The sequence below is a fragment of the Bacillus rossius genome, chromosome 10 (genome assembly GCF_032445375.1).
Source record: "Bacillus rossius redtenbacheri isolate Brsri chromosome 10, Brsri_v3, whole genome shotgun sequence".
Lineage (NCBI taxonomy): Eukaryota > Metazoa > Arthropoda > Insecta > Phasmatodea > Bacillidae > Bacillus > Bacillus rossius.
In genome coordinates, this window is record NC_086337.1 from 25,682,086 (window position 1) to 25,697,700 (window position 15,615).

General features: G+C 35.6%; 1 protein-coding gene and 1 long non-coding RNA gene across 8 annotated transcripts in view; one reads left to right on the forward strand and one right to left on the reverse strand.

Moving 5' to 3' along the window:
• LOC134535859 (N-acetylated-alpha-linked acidic dipeptidase 2-like) overlaps positions 1–15,615 on the forward strand; it is a 57,934-nt gene that overhangs the window by 19,153 nt on the left and 23,166 nt on the right. For 2 of the 7 annotated variants that reach the window (XM_063375194.1, XM_063375196.1), the window contains exons 3-5: positions 9,089–9,239; positions 10,512–10,613; positions 14,095–14,217. In XM_063375194.1, coding sequence (XP_063231264.1) covers positions 9,089–9,239; positions 10,512–10,613; positions 14,095–14,217 — 376 coding nt within the window. The other 5 variants (XM_063375195.1, XM_063375197.1, XM_063375199.1 and 2 more) reach the window with 5 other exon arrangements.
• On the reverse strand, positions 7,638–9,890 carry LOC134535861 (uncharacterized). Its single transcript, XR_010075719.1, has 2 exons — positions 9,098–9,890; positions 7,638–8,229 (listed from the first exon to the last, which is right to left on the reverse strand). It is a non-coding gene; the product is annotated as an uncharacterized LOC134535861 (long non-coding RNA).

Below are 15,615 nucleotides of genomic sequence, written 5' to 3' on the forward strand. Positions count from 1 at the left end.
ATACGGTTTTGAGGTAGTTGGTTAATTCACCGCCGCAATCGCCACCATCTCTAGGGCATCGACTTGTGGTGGTCCCTAGCGGACAAGTGTCGAACTCTTCAAACACCCCTTCCCCCTCCCGCTGAACGACCTTGAGCTGCAGTGAATGATAGATGGGGGGTGCGGGGAATTACAGCGGGCGACAGTGCTGCGCTCTAACGTGTACATAACAACTAAAACGATACAGGGCGTTACGGCAGCGCACTGCAGCGGTGAAGTTCCCAAGCTGCTCTTCATACGTTCTGAAAAACGTAGAGTAAATCCTATCCACTCGCGACTTCTATACAGTATATATATTCAAAGTTACTTACTCTCTCTTTACATTATTTCCTAATCTCCTCCACTTACGCTTCTCCCACCTAGCTGCTTCCTTTGCACTGACTAAATCATTGATGACCTCAAGGCCACTTACATTTCTTTTTTAAAAAATGGCAGTCAAACATGACACATATGCAAAATGTTTTTAAATCAATTGAAACGTGGATGTGCAAAGGGCACTTATATTCTATAACATCAACAATGTACCAGCGCTGTGTCTGCCAAGAGACACCATTTTACAGTTATATTGGTAAATAAGCTGTTTTGTGATAGCTTCAAAAGATTTCTACAGCACAACTTGGGTACGCAATCTATATCCATATTTAGTCTGCATGCTTTTAACAACTGAAACACTTGAACTAATATTCATAACTCTTATGCATTATAGGTACATTAGTTTATAGTTGTTTGAAATAAGGACTTTTGAACTTCAGTATACTTAGTTTTCATTGGCAAGTACAGTAAACTCCCGGTATACCGCGCCCCGATAGATCGCGGAATCGGGTATATCGCGGGTCAAACCATGTCCCCCAATCATAAATGAATAATAATAATAACACAGTAGAACCTCGTTAATTCGTGATGGTCGGGACCGAGATAATCACGGATTACAGAATTTCACGGACTAGCGATTAAAAGCCCGGAAGGTCTTGTCAAGCTTCTCAGACACCGGCGTGCAGCTGGGTAGGCCAAGGTCATGTGACGTAACATCTACCGAGGCTTACTGCGCCTTGGCAGCAGATGGTAAGGGCCGTCTTCGAATTAGTCTCGGTTTAAAAAAATACGGCACTGCCTAGCCATTAGTTCACGGTCATTTACAACAGCCGAAGAGAGAAAGATAAGATCGTGCTGAACTTGCACACATAAATTTTGTGTAGCCCCCCCCCCCCCCCCCCCCCCCCCCCCTTAATCCAGCCGAATGCCAGCCAGACACGTCACTCGCCAGGCGCCTGCCGTGCGTTGGCGGGTGGAAACAAAGGGAGATGGGAAGCAGAAGTCAGGACATCCCCCTCAAGTTTAAAGAGTGACAAATGTGACAGCTGAAAGGGGGACGACACAAAGGGTCGGTACAAACAGCGTTGCAGAGTTTGGCGGCCCACGCGATGGCTTGCAGTGGTTGCCGGCCGCCGGCCCGCGTGACGTTAATTTCAAGCGCTGACAATTTTTACTTCTCTTTTTTTTCTGCACTTTTTAATCGTCCCGGATTATCCGATTCCCGAATTAGCGCGTCACGGATTAACGAGGTTCTACAGTAATAACAATGGAATAAATGGTTGACAGCCGATTAGGATAATTTTGCGTTGTAACTCACAAACTAAGCATCGGGCAGAAAAAAGCCTAGGCGTAGAAAATGTCCGCAGTGAAATTCTAAACAAGATATCTCCGTACATTATTCCTCTATCTTGTAGTGTTTTCAAATTATGGTCCAATCCAGCCCAGTGATATTTTCTGAAACACTAGTTCTTAACATTTTTTTTAACCCACAAATAAAGCATCGGACAGGGGACCCGATAAAGCCCACCGTCCAGCGACATTATCCAGCGTGACTCGGCTGGGGATTGATTTTGGATAGGTTTGGTTGACGGCAAGCGCTGGGAGGGGAGAGGCGAGCCGAGAATATGCGACCAAGACACCCGGGTAGACGGAGTGGAATATAAGCGCCAGTGATGAGAGGGGCGATTAAGCCGAAAGGGGGGAAGTCTGGTGACCTTGAGTAGTTCACTCATTTCCGTCGGCACACTTCTCGTGTTCACGTGTGTTGACATATAAATGTTTTGTTATAACTTGAACCTACAGACGTAATATTATTCGTTGTATTATACACGTTCATCTTTTTACTTTGGTATAATGTTTTAACATTAAATAGTAAAGTAAATCAGCTAGCGTATTTTTAATCTTTGCCGAGGAATTCCCAGTGGTCCAATACTTACGTGAACCATACTGTACCACTTTTACCGTGAGGTAGTAAACAAGCCCCGGATATGTTTATGTGTAGCGGCCTCCCGACCTTTAACCAGAGGCTGGGGAATATAACACTTGCCGATCCGAGCCACACACACTCAGCAACTCGACACAGCGTTTGGTGAAATAAGTAAAGACAATGTTTAACAGACTTTTTAATACGGCGCCACTGATTGCGCCAAAATTATTTTGGCGCAATTTTTGTATCCCACATGTGACAATTTATAATTTAATGTAAGCATGGATAACAAAGTTTAACCACTTTACACGATAGACGATTCTTTATTTTATATTGTACGAATGCTAGAATCGTTTTTCACGTATCTGCTGCATACTTCTGCAAAAGACACGCTATCTGTAAGTACGTAAATCTAGAATTTTTATTTTGTCAATCAAACTCGGTACTTTGCGATTCATATTCGGTTTGAAGTATTACTATGGCCTTTCTATTTAGAAGACTTTGACCACAGAATCGTGTGTAACCGCACACACTGCACTTACTTTGTTACGGACACTCAGACGAAGCAGATACTGTGGCTGACACCACGAGACTGGCAGCAGCTTGTGTGCCGCACGTGTGTATGGCGGCGTGTGGCGCGCTCGTAGGCCGTGCGACAAACTGTGCGCGGCATGCGGAAAAATAAAAAATAAAATTCAACATTTCATATTTATCTTTAAAATTTATTATTTTTATTTTTTCACCCGCGTTTAGTGAAAACTGCGGATGCAAAGTCCGCACAAAGGCGGGCCGTCTATACTGTGCGTGCTTGCCGACCTATTAGAACACAGGCGGTGTTTTATGCCTTTTGACCTTGGTCACATCGAAACATCGCGGTTATGCAACAACGCGGGTAAAAGTTATGTCCCCCGACAACCGCGTTAAATAGGGAGTGTACTGTATCAGTTATAAGAAATAAATATTTTTTTTATGCTAATCAATTTAAGATATTTTTTTTTAATTTTCAGAATTCTTTAAATTTATATATAGTGCAGTATAACATGATTCAAACAATGCATGCATTCTAGTTGCAGAAATGAAACACATTTGGCGAGATTCATAAAAAATTTGATTTGGGATTACTAAAATTTAATAAAATTCTCTGATGTGTACAGAAATAGTTATTGTTAGCACTGTAGTATGAAAGAAAACTTGAAATTTAAATCAAGTCTTAATACATAACATTTTCATTGCCAATTAGTATTAAATGAAATAATTTACCCATGTCCTGGTTTTTTGGTTATTCATGATTAGATTATTTTGGCTATCCTGTATTCAAGCTGAAGTTGCTTAAGTTTGATCAGACGTGAACCAGAAAGAGCAAGTATCTACTACATTACTGTTTCACAGCCAGAACATTGATTAGCTGGGACAGATTCACTTTAATCCCTACAACCACCGTAAAACTTGTAGCCGTAGTTAAATGATTTATTTGAAATAACGGAGGGTAACAACGTGTCCAAAAATTTTATGGAAAATAATGGTGTTAGCCTCAATTAGTATGTCAAACAACTTTTAAGACAGTTACAAGTTATGCAGGTGGTAGAAGGTTTAACTAAACTTTATCCAGACACTCCCATGTTCCATCTTAAAATTCTCTATTATTTGTAATAAACAAATTTCAAAGGCGTATTCCAGCTTTGGAAGCACTTTGGAAAATAAGTTGTGTATATGTTTTCAGATTTTTTTTTTTTGTTGATATACCTGCAACCAAAGTTTGGAAGTGTGGTTCTGACTCAACCCGTATAGCAATTGGCATTACATCTGTTGCCTAGTTGCACAAATAGAACTCGTCTGAAACTGCCCTGGGCAGCCTCGCTAATTATTTTATTTGATTCTGTATTTTATATCCATTAAGTCATTTTTGATGATGATTCAATGTACATCTTTATTTCATCTGGTTTTAACATTTTTGTTTGCGTATTTCTGTATTAGAATTTTTCGAGTATGTAAACAGATAAAAAGTAGAAGTAAATTTGCATCACTGAGAATTAAGTACATACATACTTTGGGTTAATGAAAATAGTAGTTCCAGGATATGCATATTTGTTTGGGGGTGTTTACTCCCATTAAAATAAAAGGTCTCAGTTACTTGCTTAGATATCGGTAAAGCTTCGACTTGATAGAGTGGGAAGAGATGAAGAGCAGTTGACTCATAAATTAATGCTCTTTTAACAAGCTTATATTCGCTTCACTTGTAGTTAACTAATGAACTATGTAAATAAATCTTGGAGGTCAATTTTAACATACTTCAAATTGTCATATTGATTTGAAACTTTGCAAGTGTATGTTATGTGGATGACAATACAATGATTTGTTACCATCGAACAGATTTGATGTTGGAGCTGGGAGGTGGGTAGGGGAAGTCTTCAGCTTGTTAGTGTGTAACAGATACAAGAGTGTTCTTTTACAATTTTTAAAACTATTGTCATTTTTGTATAAACATGACTTGCAAACCAGTGCAACTGTTCCTGCCAAATTAGCTTAATTCACCGTGACTGTCTTGAAGAATTTCCAATAAAAATTGTTTCTTCAAATTAGTAGTCTTGGTCACCTTTTTTCCCCCCGAGTTTAGAGTTTCTTATATTTGGGTAGATATTTAAGAATCAAAATTCATGGTTTTAAATTTTTTTTTTCTTTAATTCAGATTCTTATTTAAAGATTGGTATCAAAATTAATTTTTTTTGTAACTAGGGATGTTAAAAAACTTAATTATTTTAGAGAAATGACTTTCCATGTATAACGTGTAAAGGTAAAATATCAATTCCATTGGTTATAGTTTATTACTTACTTTAATCTATAATGAACACATTACACATAAAATTAAAGGATTGTTTGTAAGTAACCTGCATTTATATTTGTGCATTTCAAATTTTTTGTAAGTGTTAAAAAAATTTTTACAGTTAACTCTGAAGTGTTTACTGTAAAAAACTTTTAGAATAAATAAATTAGCTCTTAATACAGAGCATTTATTTTTCTTCTCCCATCTGCCACCTGCAGTCTCTTCTTGTTCATTAATTCTTTCTTTCTGACACACACTCACAAATATGCATTCACACACTTACTTTTTCTTTACAGCCTCCTTTTTTTTTATTTCTGTCCAACTGCTATGTTATCTTACCCTTAAAATTTAGTTCTTATCAGTAGTGTGATGTTAAATAATTTTTTTTTTATTTGGTGTTAATTATTCAATGTGGAATATCTTAATTTTCTTTATGTCTTTTGATGTGAAGGAATATTTACTAATTTCTTTGAGTGAATAAGGATTGAACATAAGCCCTTGATAACTTGAGCGATGCCTCATTCAGGGGTGCTGCTAGGCCGCTATAGCTTGCATCGAGAGATGGAGCTGCGTTCTCAAACAGACACAGTCCAAGTTGGAGGGACTACAGATGATGTTGCCTCACTCATTGTGCAAGACGTGCGGGTGGAAAGCATACACAGACTTATCAAGTACGCTGTCTTCAAGCGACAGGGAAATTTGTGTATGTGTTGCCTGGATGGAATAACTGAGTTTTTTAAGAACTACTGGATCTAATCTCCATCTACAATAGTTTTTTGCTTTGGATTGCATTAACCGTTACCTAACAGTTACTGTTTATGTAACCTTTTGCAAAAATCCTTCGCTTAGAACAGTCTGAAGTTTGAAGACAATTTGTGCATTTTACTGAATGATAACTTACGTAATATTTTTGCATAAAGTTGTGTACTAACTTCTAAATGTTTGGGCTTTTATGAAATTTTTTTAAAAAACTATTTATGACTTCATTACACTTTTTTTACATATTCAGTTTTCTTATAAAAATAATTTATACTTCTAACAGTGTTAAGCTTAGATGTAAGTAGTTAATCCTTATAAAATATTAGCATGTTTACGTTTAAACAGAAGTTTCACAAGGAACCTTTATGAGGCTCATTAGTCAGCAGTTTTCTTTATTTTTAAAGCATTATATCGAATATTAACAAATAATGTGTCGTACAGCTGAAGTTTTTTTTTTGAACAATTGGACACTTAATCTACTGTACTGTTATTTAGCATATTTATTTTTACCAAAAAAAGTAGTGTGTGTGTGTGTTTGTTTGTTTGTGTATGTGCATGTATGGGTGGCAAAAATAAATAAAGATATTTGAGTTTAAAATTAGGTATATGATAATTTTTTTTGTAGAGTTGTGTAATTTGAGATACAGACTGACTGAACAAAATCAAATACTATGTACAGAGTGATCAAGAATTATTGCCTGGATACTAAACTGTTAGTGTAAAAAATGTTTTTAATGAATATACACATGTGGCAACTTAACATGTTGAGAAAAGATTAAATGCCAGATTACGAGATTAGCATAGTACATAACGTAGTAATATGGGTGCAATTCTAACACTGGTGATGTCTAGATGGTATTCAGTCTTATGCCACATCTTCTGAATTGTGTTCACATTTAAAGTTGCAAAGGCTGCAGTGAACCCTCTTCTTAAGGCAATGTTTATTAACTTCTCAATGTACGCAATGTTTTTTAACATATTCTCACAGAAAAGAGTTAAGTGTGTGTGTGACCATGTCTGATTGTGATCCTTGAAACACGGCATGCGCTGGGAGCGAGACTGTGGCGGAGTCACTACCCTGTTCACTCCACTTTAGTGTGAGGTGGCTTGAGGCAGGATGTGGACAGTTCAACAGAAGGCTCAGTTTGTGTTGTGGTATGCTGAACTGAAATGAGTGTGGCAGTGCAGCGGACGTTTGCATACGTGAGAAAAACCTGCAGGAGACAAACTTTTATCAGAAGATAAAAATAGATCAGAAAAGAAACAAAAACATTGCATCATGTCCAAAGAAATCAATTGTTTTTAAAAGTTTAGAATGAGAGATTTCTAGCAAAATGTTTGCACAAATACTTACCAAATTCAGCTGCTGCATGAAATTAAATCGAACAGTCACGTAAAACTTGTTGTTTTTTTGGAACTGATTCAGCCACGGATTCAGAGCTTTGTCATCTGGAGGTTTTTCTCACAGATGCAAATGTCACCACTTCTGTTGCACTATGACACTCAATTTCAGTTCAGCATACCACAACACCAACTGAACCTTCTGTTGAATGGTCCACATCCTGCCTCAAGTCACCTCACACGAAAGTGGAGTGAACAGGGCAGTGACTCAGCCCCAGTCTTGCTCCCAGCGCATGCCGCGTTTCAAGGATCACGATCAGACAAGGTCACACAAAACACATAACTCTTTTCTGTGGGGATATGTTAAAAACATTGTGTACACTGAGAAGATAATGTACTGTTACGAGTGGAATAACAGGTGTGAAAAGGTTAGCCCGATAAATTAAATAATTTAATTAAATTACATTAATTACATTAATTAAATTACAACACTTAAAGTGTCTGTCCACAAATTAATAACTCTTTCTTTCAGTCTACAGTTCACTCTCCCCACTGGAGCTGGGCTCGACAGTGGCTCTATTTAATGCTGGTCTCTTACCTCACACCTCTGTCCCAACACATTGCTCGCACTACTCATAATCTGCTTTCGCTCATCAAAGGGTCACTCGTCCTCTTCACTTCCTGCCTCGGAGTCTGGTGTCGCTGTGTTTACTGCTCTCAGCCCCCTCCCAGAATGGTCTCGCACCCCTCCGAAGTGTCACGTCATCAGAGTCAACTTCACACCCGAAGCACCCAGAACAATGGCGTGCTAGTTACTGTACTCCGCACTCTGGGTTTCTGGGAGCGGAGCCCGCAGAATCCTCCAGATGTGTGAAGAGGCCCTGCGAACTCTTTGGGAGGGCCGCTGATCATATGTATGCAGGTTAAGGGTGAGCACCGCTGTGTCGTGCCTTTCAGGGTGGGGGGAGTCCGTAGAGATCTGCCTGGCCTGGGAGCCGGTCTGGTAGCCTCGTGACGGTATATCCAGCACCTTAAACAGAGGATCTCTGCAGCTTTTGAAATTGTAACTGTGAACACAATTCAGAAGATGTGACAGGAAATTGAATACTGTTTAGAACATCACTAGAGTTAAAGTGTTGCCCATATCGAAGGGCACAAAACTATATTTCAACTTTAATCTTTTCTGGACTTTTAAGATTTCACACGTGTATATTCATTAAATATTTATTTTATAACAACAGTTTAGAATTCCAGCAATCATCCTCAATGAACCTGTATTTTTAAGAAGACTATGCTACTGTTATATTTTAAGGCTAATATCTGTTTAATTTACCCTTCATGTGACATACCTACTTCATCTGCAGCATGTTACTTGATGTGTGAATAACCAGAATTTGATAAAGGTTCTAACATAGTGTATGAGTAACATGTGAACTACAATATTATCTTTTCTAACTAAAAATATTTTAATGTTTTAATGTAGTAATTCTAAGTTCTAAATTCTGCAAAGTAATGTAAATATGTACATCTAATTGTGCATAATGTTTACAAATGACAGTAATCCCTGATTATATTGGGGTTTCCAAACAATTTAAATTGCTGGAAAATAGCTTATAAATGATTAGTGGTCGAGAAAGTTTGTCTTTAAATCTTCCTTAAAACAAGTAGCATAATAATTACTTTTGTTTTGAAGATAATTCCCCATTTGAAAACCTTTCCGTAAGCATCTCTGTTTATTTATGATTGAATACTTTTTCTTAAAGTTACAAAGACATAGTATCAGTATTTTATTTTTTCTTGGCTGGTTTTTGTCATTTTTATCTAATAGTATTTATATAGATAAATATGCAAAGCTGAATTAAAGTTCTGTTTGTTTTTCTTTCTTTCAGAACACTCACGGATAAATCTGACGAAAGTTGGAACCACAGACAAGCCGAGTTGATTCGCCAACATTTCAAAGAGCAAGGTTTCGACATAGTCTCACCAATTCAGAGCTCTGCTATTATGCTCACGTATGCCAATCCGGACAGGCAGAATACTGTAGGTTAATGTCATTGCCTTTCAAATGTTGTGTAATGTTAAGAAACTTAGCCATTTAAAAAAAATACTGTCATATTTTAATTCTTCCCATTTGCTGGTGCTTGCTTCAGCAATACAGAAGTGATCATGATCACTGATAATGTATAGTTGCATAGCTAGTTAGTGAACTTTAAACTTTAGTGTGTTTAAGATTTTATGCTGAGCCAATTATTACTGAAAACATGAAATGTTCTCATTTTTCAAAGCATGATTTTTTTCCCCTTTGGTAAAGTAGACATTTATTAGACTTTGGTGCCCAGTGTTTGTAGCACAGCCTTTAGGCCTGTTCCGCAATGACTTGGAAACATAAATACGTAAACAGATCCGGACTCTTGATTGTTTTGCTATCCGTCTGCCGCTTTCACACTGCATGAAACTGTAACAGACAGCAACCAATGAGATTGAATCCCACTGTTATGAAAAATTAATTTTATTAAAAAAATTTTAAGGTCTTGGAACGTAACTTGTTCAGAATTTACATGAAAATATAATAAAAATAAACCACAAAGTAATGCTAGAACACTAGATATTTTTGTACTAAAAACAATTTTTAACGTATTTAAAATGTAAACAAACATGGCTACCACTGCTGCCAAACACTCTGCTTCTATTGGTCGCACGGAGTAAAGTAAACAGAAGAGCTGGGCATTGCCAAGCTAATCCGTACAGATGTGTCCACATGCATGCCATTATAGGTACTTCATTCCGTGAGATCCATCTCCATTTACATGATTTGTCTCCTCTTCCATGTCATTGTAGAACGGGCCTAATAGAGTACTTGTGTTATATTTTTACGTTTTCTACTACTTTAGTGTTTTTTTTTCTTGATGCATAGTTTTAGTTTTTAGCAGTATATAAAGAGTAGTGGCATGTTTGTGGTATGTTTTCACTTGTACCTGATAGTTTTAATGTGTGGTAGCTCGTTATATATGAGAGATTGTTATTTTGATATAATTCTGTATGACCACTGTTTGCTTGACTGTGTTATATCTGGATCATACATATGCTGTGTTCTTACATAGCTTTGACGTGCCCAGACTTTTCAAATAACTTTTCCTTTGTTTGTTTTTTTTTCTCATCACTTATTATGTTTTAACAGAAAGGGCAAAGTATACATGATTATGAGTAAAACAAATATAATACTTGAATGTGTTAGTTCATGTCTTTATTTTATGTTATAATATTTTTAATGAGTGTAATCATGTACATAAAGTTTGTATGCTTTGTCAATAGGTGTTAATTGTGGATAAAAGGGATTCTCTGTACAACTGCACCCATTTAGTTAAGGAATCTCCATTCAAACAGAATGTAAAATTGCTGTCGAAGGTTGTGGAGGTAAGTAGGAATATATTCATCAAAATAATGGTTAATTTTTTTTTTAGGAACATATGATTAATTTATAAGGATGGGCTAGTCAGAACCTTAAATACCATGGAATTCTTAGTATTCGAAAGATTCAATATTTGAGGAAAAATATTAGAGGAAATAAAGTAAATTAGAAAAATCAATATTTTTCACCTCTAAAATTTACTTAGGTTTTTTTTCTTCATACCTGTACTGTTACCATTCCCCGAGATATTCATCTTTTAACATGTAATATTTAAATGATATTACAATATGTATTGATTCTGGAAACTTAGTTTGTGAAACAAACTTTTATAGGGTTAAATGTTTCTACACCTTAGTTAACATTTTAAATTTCTTGTTATTATTTTATTTTTGACCCATGACGTAGATTTGGATTCGAGGGGTATATTCGAAGTACTCTGTGGGATTCAAATTTAAAATTTGGATTAGAGAAAATTGAGATACAACCCATCACTTTTAATTTTTTTCTAATTATTTCACAATAGATTATCAAAGTCACATTGAAGAAACACATGTAGGTGGCTTGAGAATGAAGTAGAACTCTGTACATTATATGAACTTCACAACTGTGTGTTGGGACTTTACAGTAATTCTGAATAATGCTTGCGTGTAAAGCATGAGCATATAAATTACATATATTGACTCTGAAGCTTATTGCTTTAGAAATAAAAAGGAAAAAATTTGTCATTAGTAAACCGTAAAGAAGCATTTGTAACTGTTGATGAAAATAAAATATTTAAGATTATTAAAAAAAAAGTACAGAGTTGAATACAGATACAGGAGAATCAGCCACAACATGTATAAAAATCAGAAAGTAATGATAATATTCAAAAAGTGTGTAAAGTTAGCAATGATCCCAAAGAAAGTGCAGAAAGATTGCCCTTTATATATTTTGAATATGCAGAGAAGGTAGTCATAAATTTGTGAAGTTGTGGTTCATTTCGGCTAATCTGAGCACGTTTGGATTCTTACAAAGATTTTTATTTCAGCCAAGAAGGGATTAAAATACATAACATGTCGTAATAGGTTTGTTATTTGGAACAATTCTAAGGCAGGCTATGTTTCAGTTGGATTTTGAAAAGTAATAGATAGGAACAGCTGTCAGAAGTGGATTCCAAATTGTTTAGATTAGCTGGATTGTATTGATAATGAATTAGCAAACCACTTAACTCTCTGAAGAAAAATTTTACAGGAGAGAGGAAAATCAAAAACCCTAACTTACGCCTTACTGCTGGTTGTAAAAATATGCATACCTTGTAACTCCTTAGGTTCAGTTTTCATTTATAATATCAGTGCCACTCAGGTGATATAAACATACGAGGGGGGGGACCCAAAAAAAAACGTACAGAGTCTGCACTGCTATTCATAGATGTAGTAGAGAGTTCTCCCACTAGATGAGGTTAGTAGATACCTTCACTAAACAGCTGCCCGGACGGTGTCAGTTTGTAGGTTAATATTTGATTGTGGTATTGTTTTTCTCTTACTGTTGTGTTGCGCCTGCAAAGTCGTTTTGGCAGTTTTAAAAGAACCAGTGTGTTTGAAATTTTGTTTCCTGCTTGAAAAATCGGCAATGGAAGCTTACCAAATGCTTCAACAGGTACTCGAGGATGCTATGAGCCAAACACAAGTTTTCGAGTGGTGTGGGCGTTTTAAACGTGATGAGATTACAGATGAGTTTTGAAGACCATGCTCATTCGGGGCGCCCTTCAACATCTCAATATGATTAAAACGTTGAAAAAACTCTGCCAAAAAATCAATGAGGATCATCATTTCAGAAGAGACAGGAGTGAGTTGGAGCTCATGCCAGCAGTTTTGACTGAGGATTTGCACATGAGACGTGTTGCTGCTAAATTTGTTCCTCGCCTTCTCAAACAGGATAAAAAATAACATTTGATTGAATTTGAGCCAGGAATTGAAAAAAAGAGATTTAAAGTGATCCAAATTTTTTGACCAAAGTCATTACAGGTGATGAGAATTGGTGTTACGGGTATGACCCACACACCAAGCAAGCATGAAGCCAGTGGAAGACTCCCAACTCCCCCAGACAAAAAAAATGCAAGAGAAGGGAAGTCGAATGTTAAGACGATAATCATTGTCTTTTTTGATGTTCGTGAAATTGTGCACGGGGAATTTTTCCCCCTGGCCAGACTGTTAACCAGCACTTTTATTTGGAAGTTTTAAGACGTTTGCGAGAGGATGAGCGTAGGAAACGCTTGGAACTTTGGCGATTAGGTGACTGGTTCATTCATCACGACTATGCTCCGCACACACGGCCTTACGAGTGAACAGCGATTTGGCTTTCAGGGGTGTCTGTCGTTCCATATCCTCCGTATTCGTCATAACTAGCCCTGTGCGCCTTTTCCTGTTCCCGAATATGAAAATCTTAAAGAGAAGCATTTTGATAATTTGAAGGCAGTAAAAACAGCTTCACAAAGAGCACTGGAGGATATCAACGTTGAAGAGTTCCAGAGGTGCTTCAAACAGTGGAAAAAAAGACTTGAAACATCGCAACTAATAAAGCTGACTAAAGGAATTTTGTAAAAAAAAAGAAAATGGATTCACCCCTCATAACTAATGTACTTTAAAATAATTATTCTTTTACATTAATGATCCAAACTAAATTTAAAAAAAAAGTTAGTTAAGTTTAGTAGAGTCATGAGGTTTGCTAATTCATTCTTTGAACTTTTGGAGATGATGTCACCAAAAATCAAAGTGTGTTACATAAAATTTTTTCTCTGGTATGAGATTTGGATAAGACATGCAGAATGTAATTCTGAGAAATGCAATGCAAAAAAGTGAAAATTATTAAAAAGTGGAGTTAAGAGTTTTGCTAATCAGGGCGATTGAATACTCTCTGAACGAAATTTAGAAGAAAAACAGAAAATGCACTAACCATAAAAATTTACAAGTGAAAATTTTTTTGTGGTAAATGGTTTTGTTGTTTGTTGTTTGTATATTTCAATAACATGTAATATTCGAAAGTAAGAATACAAAGAGATCAGAATATTTGAAGCTATTTTATTTTTTGCAGTAAATAATTTGTTATTTAAAATTAATTTAAGAATTAGCAAATACTTTATAAGAATCTTTGTCATGCGAGTAGCTGTTTATGGAAGTGACATTTGAACTTTGGTAGTTCAGAACAGCAAAGTTTTAAGCTCATGACGAATGCTGATAATTCTGTTTGTTATTATGTTAAAAAAATTTCAATGTACTAGAATGTTTTGTAGAGGGAGTTTAGAAGTATTTAGCAATGTTAAAAGAAGAGCTAGTCTAGAGTTCAGGATAGATCACCTATGTAATCAAGCATAGAGAACCAAGTCAATGTTAGTTCCAGAATTTATCAACAGCCATATACCTATAGAAGTGTATATTGTGTTAGATAAATAATTTTTGAAAAGGTGTATGTGTAAGTATGTACTTAAAGGATTCTATGAATTTTTTGTAGGGTGATCTGGTTTATATAAACTTTGGCCGAGACACTGACTATGATGTTTTGAAAATGAACAATATTGCTATTGAGAACAAAATAGTTCTTGCAAGGCTGGGAACTTCGTCTCCATTGGAGTTGGTAATTATATTGTACTCATCTTTTTAGTTCAGTAAGATGATAGTATGTGGAGAATTTTCTTTACTGTAATAGTTTTAAGAACTTTGTAATATTTGTATTCCACTTGAATACAAGTGATACCAGAGAAGTATTGCATTGTTTAAGCTAATATGCAATTTTTAAGTGGCAAATTTCATGACATAGGCTCTCTTCTGACCACAAGTTACTTGCTGTGTTTAAATACCAGCAAGTGTACTGGCTGTGACATTTTTTTAAATGTACATTGTAGTTACGTTCGTGTATAAGCCATCCTTAATTAGCTGAACAGGCAACAATACTTAGGAGAAATTAATATTTAAATAATTATATGTAATTTGCAAGGTAAACTTCTGCTGGAAAAGCAATATTTTTTCTTAACTTTTACAGCAGAGCCCAACATAAAGTTTATAAAGCAATAAATTTATTGATTTTCCTTATTTTTGAATGTGCACAGTTATTATTTATTGTCTAATTTCATTCTACTAGCATTTTTTGTTACTAATTATGAATTATTTCTATCTTTTTAAGTAAGTATTTAAGAAAAATATAATTTTAAATTGAAAATTTTCCTTGAAGCATCTCACTTCAACATTTGTGACGCTACATCAACCAGCTAGCCAGCACTCCAACCTGTAAAAGGTTTTTTCCTTTAGTTATTTTTCATTTTATTGTAATGTGTTGGTGGAACTTACTCACCAACATTTTTATATGATTTTATATTTAATGAAATAGAGCAAACAAAAATTTTACATATTATTTTTAATTTACATGAAATTAATGTAAATTTAATTTAATAGTAATTATTTTCTAATCTGCTTTAATTGTTTGTGAAAATATTATGAAACAAAGAGAGAATTTTTAATGTTGTTCAGCTCACAAGTGGTACGTACTTGGCGCTACGGGGGCACTACTGTAAATAAGTCTCCAGTAAGTCATTAAAGTCATTAAATGTGCTGTTCTTAATTGAAACTTCATCATCTTAAGATAGTTTGTGGTTTTAAACTTAAACCCAATGTTTTAATTAGAGTGCCGTTTTTAGTAAAATTCAAATTTTAAGCTATACTTGGGGGAAAAAATTACTTTACCAACCAAGCTATATAAAACTAATGCTAGCTACTTGTTATGTCTGCATCAGTTTATTTGTGATTATGGAAAGACATGGAAATAGTAAAAAAAATTCACAAAATTGTAATTCTGCAATCTATTAGACACTGGGCTAGGCATGCTGTTATACGAGGGTTATTTTTTTTTTCAACCTCCGATCGGCTGTAATAAAAAAACTGGTATGAATTGGGAAAATATTTTAATGTCAAAAGAAACGTACATCTTTACTCTATTTTTCCACATAATCACTGTGCAGATTGAGGCATTTGTCGTACA